The 7536-nt window shown below is 39.6% G+C and overlaps 1 protein-coding gene across 2 annotated transcripts in view; it reads right to left on the bottom strand.

The window, feature by feature from the left end:
• LOC122563564 (synaptotagmin-like protein 2) overlaps positions 1-7536 on the bottom strand; it is an 86292-nt gene that overhangs the window by 51555 nt on the left and 27201 nt on the right. For both annotated transcript variants that reach the window (XM_043717459.1, XM_043717458.1), the window contains 2 exons: positions 2744-2897; positions 2110-2176 (listed from right to left, as the gene is read on the bottom strand). In XM_043717459.1, the coding sequence (XP_043573394.1) occupies positions 2110-2176; positions 2744-2897 (221 nt within the window). The remainder of the gene's footprint in view (positions 1-2109; positions 2177-2743; positions 2898-7536) is intronic.

The following is a 7536-nucleotide window of genomic DNA, read 5'->3' as shown; positions in this document are numbered from 1 at the left end:
CCTGCTGGCACACTTTCCTCATTCCTGAAGAAGGGCTCATGCCCGAAACGTCGATTCTCATGCTCCTTGGATGCTGCCTGACCTGCTGCACTTTTCCAGCAACACATTTTCAGCTCTGATCTCCAGCATCTGCAGTCCTCACTTTCTCATTTAGTATCTACCCCATTTTCTGTGGCTCCACACAAAGGTCACCTTGCTGATTTTTGAGGGGCCCTATTCTCTCCCCAGTTACCCTTTTGTCCTTCATGTATTTGTAAAAACCCTTTGGATTCTCCTTTAATTCTATTTGTCAAAGCTATCTCATGTCCCCATTTTGCCCCCCGGATTTCCCTCTTAAGTATACTCCTATTTCCTTTATACTCTAAGGATTCACTCGATCTCTCTGGTCTATACGTGACATATACTTTCTTTGTTTTCTTCAACAAAATCTCAATTTCTCTCGTCATCCAGATTTCCCTACGCCTAGCAGCCTTTCCTTTCACCCTAACAGGAATATACTGTCTCTAGATTCTTGTTGTTATCTCATTTTTGAAGGCTTCCCATTTTCCAGTCGTCTATTCACCTGCAAACATCTGCCCCCAATCAAGTTTTTGCCTAATATCGTCAAACCTAGCCTTCCTCCAATTTAGAACTTCAACTTTTAGTCAATCTTTTTCCATAATTATTTTAAAACTAATAGAATTATGGTCACTGGCCCCAAAGTTCTTCCCCACTGACACCTCAGTCACCTGCCCTGCCTTATTTCCTGAGAATATGTCAAGTTTTGCACCTTCTCTACTCTGTACATCCACATTGTGAATCAGAAGATTTGCTTGTACACACTTAAATTCCTTTCCATCTAAACGCTTAATTCTATGGAAGTCCCAGTCTACGTTTGGACAGTTAAAATCCCATACCATAACTACCCTATTTTTCTTACAGATAACTGAAATCTCATTACAAATTTGTTTCTTGCTGACTATTAGGGGGTCGATTATACAATCCCAGTAAAGTGATTATCCATTTATTTCTCAGTTCCACCCAAATGACTCCCCTGGATGTATTCCCAGGAATACCTTCCCTATGTTCAATTGTAATGCTGTTTCTTATAAAAAAAAAATCCACTCCCCCTCCTCTCTTGTCCTCCTCTCTATCCTTTCTATAGCAGTTGTATCCTAGAACATGAAGCTGGCTGACCTGTCCATCCTTAAGCCACATTTCTGTAATTGCTATGATATCTAAGTCCCATCTTCTTAGCCACGCCCAGAGTTCATCTGCCTTTCCGGTTAGGCCTCTTGCATTGAAATAAATGCAGGTTAATCTATCAGTCCTACGTTATTCTCTGCTTCGGTCCTGCCTGCCCTGACTGTTTGACTCGCTCCTTTTCCCAACTGTAACAGTTCTCAGATTGATCTCTTTCCTCACTATCTCCCTGGGTCCCACCCTCACCTCAAGTTTAAGTCTCTTGAGCAGCTCTACAAAATCTCCCTGCCAGTATATTAATCCCTTTCCAATTCAGGTGCAATGTATCCTTCTTGTACAGGTAACTCCTACCCCAGAAGAAATTCAAATTATCCAAAAATGTGAACCCTTCTCCCTAGACATGGAAACTATCCCTAACTAACTCCCACATTCGACAGGAGGCGCATACCAATCTACTCAAAGCCATCTTTGCTTCTTCACAATCTACAGACCCAGAAAATAGCGCCATCTTTTTGTTCTAAAAAACCGTGCTCCCGGCTAACTTAGTATTTATAGTTTATATTTTTAATCAAGAGACAGATCTCAGTAAAACATGTAATCAAGAAAGAACGCACTCTACTCACTACTGTAGACTTACAGCACGATTACACTTATGTATCTCTGTTCTTGTGCTGTGAGCTCTCCCACACACGTTCCTCCAAGGTCAGCTGTGAATTTTGCTTTTTGTTACTTTTTCCTAGACGCACTCTGATGTCCAGCCACTTCAGAGTGCGTCTAGGAAAATTTTACTTTATTTTACAAAGTCAACTCATGATTATTAACAAATTGTAATGTATTTGCAATAAAACATTATGACACTGCAACCAGTAATCTTCTGGGACACAACGATACCTCAGAAATTAGTTTTAACAAATTTAACTGACTGACCTGGTTGTCAGCAGATAGTGTTACTGTTTCCTGTTCTGAAGTCACATTGCTTTCGTTGTCAGCAAATCTGTAAAATGTAGATAGCAGAACTGCTAATGCAGAAATAACTTCACTGCAGCATCAGTTATGCACTGCACATTCTCATTAGCATCACATTTGTTACATAATATACCATTTTGCAAATTTATATTTCTCAATTCTTATCCATTTCCCATTCCAACCTCTACCTGGAATTCCTGTCATCTTTAATTTTACTGCTATTATAATATTGGGAAAATGGCTGGCATTATACAGTGTCTACATGCCCAATGTTGTCATCCTAATTATTAATTTTAAATAAATTTTAGACTGGCACACAGTCACAGAGACGAAGACATTCAGTCCAATCAATCTAGCTAACTGCAGGAACCCAGGTTTACTGTTTTGATATTTATTTTCATTTTTTTTCCTTCTTCAAACTAAGTTACTTGTAATTTTGATACATCATATTTGCCAACAAAATAGAATAGACTGCATGTGAAGGTAAAGTTCACAAAGTCTTGTATTTGACCAGCTGTGCATTATTATCTTGGATAGAGGTTAAAATACATAGATCATTTTCATGAAATATTACACTTTACATTTGTCTTTGTACCTTTCAAGAATGTCTGCCTGTTCACAGTCTATTACGACCATTCTTGTAATCTCTTGCTCAGAACTAACATTCTCTAGCTGTTCTACCTCTTGATCTTCTTGCTCGTTAATGATGGTCTTCTCTTCATTAATTGTCACTTTTTTCTGTCTTTCACCTGTAAACAACACAAAAACATGACTTTAACAAAATTGATTTTCAATTCAAACTCGTTAAATCTGCCCAAATTAACATCAATCTTAAAGATATGGTTTCAAGGGGCTCTGTAGAAAGGTTGATTTTGCTCAGGTTCCATGGAAGTAACTTGTAGCAGCTTTAGGAAAAATATTTCTAAGATGTGGAGAGCAGCCTGAAAAGATTCATTTTAAACATTAGATTTCTGTATCCACCAACATCTTTGAGAACACATGATACACAGTATACATTGTGGAGAAATTGCCACTTTCTGCAAATTACAAATAACACCCCTTTTGTTATTTTTGCTGAGTAACTATGATCCACATCACTATATTTACACAGCACAATGGTGCTTTGCTTGTCAAAACAATAAATCTATCACATAAAGTAAACTTGTTAATGTATTAAACATCCCAAGATGTACAAACACATTTTGACACCAAGTAACAGCGTGGAGATTAGGAAAAGTGACCAAAAGTTTGATCAGAGTTAGTTTAAAAACGTCTTGAAGAAAGAATGATAATTGTATTGAGAGACCCATGGGAATAAAATTTCAAATCTTGTGGCCCAGTGTTTTAAAAAATTCTCAAGGTCAGGTTCGTAGGAGAGTAGTCTGACACAGACACCACACCCAGGCAGCTGAAGGCATAGACAGGTGAAGCAATGAAAATCAGGGTTGCACAAGCAGCCAAAATTTAAGGGGAGCAGAAAGCTTAGGAAGCTTTCAGGAGTTTAAACAGATAAGGGGAAATGAGCCTGTGAGAAATTTTAAAACAAAGATGAGGATTTCAAAACAATGGTTTTGCCAGACTGAAAACCAATGTAGATCAGCGAGCATACAGATGATGGATGAATGGATTGGTGCAAATTCTGATACAGACAGGAGAGTTTGGGATGGGCTCAAATTTATGGAGATGGGAAGCCAGCCAAGAAAGCATTGTAGGTCTGAAGGTACTCAAGGTGTGAATGAGGATTTCAGAAGAAAAACTATGACAGTTTGTAAACACTCATGCACCTCTACTCCAACACGAGTTCACAAAGGAATGTTGAGGCTGATGGTACTTAAATAACTCCACAGAGGCCCGAATCCTATTACCAAATCACCCTTTATTCACATGTGGTGACACTGATTAGATTAGATTACTTACAGTGTGGAAACAGGCCCTTCGGCCCAACAAGTCCACACAGACCCGCCGAAGCGCAGCCCACCCAGACCCATTCCCCTACATTTATCCCTTCACCTAACATTACGGCAATTTAGCATGGCCAATTCACCTAACCTGCACATTTTTTGACTGTGGGAGGAAACCTGAGCACCCGGAGGAAACCCACGCAGACACAGGGAGAATGTGCAAACTCCACACAGACAGTCGTCTGAGGTGGGAATTGAACCCAGGTCTCTGGTGCTGAGGCAGCAGTGCTAACTGCTGTGCCACCGTGCTGCCCATTTACCTTAGACAGTTTTCAAATTGAACAGGATATCTGACCTGCCTGTTCTTATTTGTCAGGCAGGGCTCCTGGATTTGACCAGATTAACAGTCCCAGTCAAGGAATTCATATTCCATGAGGTCCACCTGGCTGACCTTGTTACAATCATTACAAGTAAAAGTACCAATAGTGGAGCAAAATTTTTGGGGATGTACATAGGACAGAACTGGAGAAGGATAGGGAGTTACAAAGTTAGGAAGTAATAAGGCCATGAAGGGATTTGAATGCAGAATTCAAAAATCGCCCTTGTGGACACAACTGCAAACCACTTTAGGAACAGTAGTAAGTCATTCAGCCTCTTGAGTCTGTTCTGCCTTTAAAAGAGATTATAACAGAGCTGTGGCCCAACTCCGTAGACCTTCTTTTGGCCATATCCCTTAATACATTTGCTTAATAAAAGATTATAATTTACAACTGATCTACCATGAATTGCCATCTGTTGAAGAGAATTCCAAACCTCAATCACCCTGTGTGTGTAGAAGTGCTACCTAACATCTCTCCTGAATAGCCGAGCCCTAAGTTTTAGGCCTAAGATGCTGCCAGACCTGCTGAGTTTTTCCAGCAGTTTTTAATTTTGTTACAAAGAACGCAAGCTGCTCAACTTGGAACACCAAGTCTGCAACATTTTCAGAGGGAGGTCACATGATTCAGTTTGGACACAGGAGTCTGGTATATCTTGCCCAGAGTAAAAGCCTTCGTTCCCTCTCTCATTTTTCTCTGAAATTCCTGAAGGTTGAGAGTTGAAAAAAATCAGTAGAAGATTTCATCAACATGCTTGCCTCTTTAAGGAGAATATGAAACATACCATAATGTTCTCCAGAAAAGTGAATTCAGCCAGCCATAAAATGATTCAGGAAGAAATTCCAGTGCAAAATGTATATACGAAAAGTTACTTTGTCCAAATGTTAGTTTGTCATCTACCTATGATGAATTATTTTTTCCTGAATTTAACTGTTACTTAGTCAGAGAACATCTTAACAGGCTTTATGTATTTTCCCCCAAACATGGAGGTGGTTTTGTGAATGTTTTGTCAAGAAGGATGGTTGTACGTCTTTGCAGAGTTTGAATGTTTTACTAATAATCTTTATTCTTTGCACGAGTAAGTTTTGTTTTCAATAAATTAGTTATTTGTTACTTAAGTGACCTGTCTGGTTTATTTCTGATACTGAGCTATGCACAGTCTAAATGAGCAATATCACCTTTAAATTGAAGGACTGATGAAGGGCTTATGCCCGAAACGTTGATTCTCCTACTCCTTGGATGCTGCCTGACCGACTGTGCTTTTCAGCACCACACTCTCGACCTTTTTTAAATTGAAGCCTTGTTGTGACCAGTGGAGGAGTGGGACAAGGGGTCAGTCACCTCTCCTAATCTAGAATTGTGTTAGAACTATAACTTCCCTCTGCTCTTTGGTATAACCATTACATAAACTGCTTTCTTTGTGAAAACAAAATGAAGTATCAATTTCATATTTTATCCACATCCCATCTCTACATGGACATTTCCCTTTGGGTCTGTAGTGGCCCACGTTTCCCCTCATGGACCACTTCCATGTTAATGAAATGTTTTCAGAATCAATTTAATGAAACCTGCCAATGGTTGCTTGTAGCCACTCTTTCCCTCTTACAGTAACAATTAATTTTCTCCTGTACTTTTTCAGATTATTCTTTATTATTGACTGAACTTTACTTCTGACTTTAATCATAAGTCTCCTTCTGTTTTATTTTTGACGTCAAGGCATCTTTGCTTTAGATGTTTCTTTCTCTTGCAAGGATTGTACCTAATATATTCCTGAAAACTCTTCATTAAACTCCTCCCAATGTACCAGTTACTGCTTTACCTTTCAATCACTTTTCAAAGTGGTGCTGATTTCCTTCTTAAATCACTCACATTTCATCTGTGATATTTATCTTTCATAATTATTCTAACCCAAATTATGTTGTAGTCATAGTTGGCTGGTTGGTTTCTTACTAGAACACACTATCTGGTAAATTTCCCAGATCAAGATCCAGCACTCCTTGCTTTGTTAGACGACGATGACGACGACGATGATTATTCACAATGGTTCAAGTACTGAAGCAGTCCATTACCAAATGCCGAAAGACCTGGACAATAACCAAGTTTGGGTAACAAATAACATTTGTACTACACAAATTTTGGTTAATAGCCATTTCCAACAAGTGAGAATCTGACCATCACCCCATGACATTACTACATATGAATCTCCCATTATCAACAACTTGGAGGTTACCATTAACCAGAACCTAAAAAGGAGTACTTTGCATCAGTATTTACTGTGGAAAAGGATATGGAAGATATAGACTGTAGGGAAATAGATGGTGACATCTTGCAAGATGTCCATATTACAGAGGAGGACATGCTGGATGTCTTGAAACGAGTAAAAGGTGGATAAATCCCCAGGACCTGATCAGGCGTACCCGAGAACTCTGTGGGAAGCTAGAGAAGTGATTGCTGAGCCTCTTGCTGAGATATTTATATTTATAGTTACAGGGCAAGTGCCGGAAGACTGGAGGTTGGCTAATCTGGTGCCACTGTTTAAGAAGGGTAGTAAGGACAAGCCAGGGAACTATAGACCAGTAAGCCTGACCTCAGTGGTGGGCCAGTGGTTGGAGGGAATCCTGAGGGACAGGATGTACATGTATTTTTGAAAGGCAAGGACTGATTAGGGATATCTTTGAGGAGAAAGTCAACACGGCTTTGTGCATAGAAAATCATGTCTCACAAACTTGATTGAGTTTTTTGAAGTAGTAACAAAGAGGATTGATGAGGGCAGAGCAGTAGATGTGATCTATATGGACTTCAGTAAGGCGTTCGACAAAGTTCCCCATGGGAGACGGATTAGCAAGGTTAGATCTCACGGAATACAGGGAGAACTAGCCACTTGGATACAGAACTGGCTCAAAGGTAGAAGACAGGGGGTGGTGATGGAAGGTTGTTTTTCAGACTGGAGGCCTGTGACCAGTGGAGTGCCACAAGGATTGGTCCTCTACTTTTTGTCATTTACATCAATGATTTGGATGAGAGCATAAGAGGTACAGTTAATATGTTTGCAGATGACACCAAAATTGGAGGTGTAGTGGACAGCAAAGAAGGTTACCTCAGATTACAAC

This window comes from Chiloscyllium plagiosum, chromosome 27 (genome assembly GCF_004010195.1).
Source record: "Chiloscyllium plagiosum isolate BGI_BamShark_2017 chromosome 27, ASM401019v2, whole genome shotgun sequence".
Classification (NCBI taxonomy): Eukaryota; Metazoa; Chordata; class Chondrichthyes; order Orectolobiformes; family Hemiscylliidae; genus Chiloscyllium; species Chiloscyllium plagiosum.
Note: the sequence above shows the minus strand (reverse complement) of the source record. Positions and strands in the feature narration are given on the sequence as shown.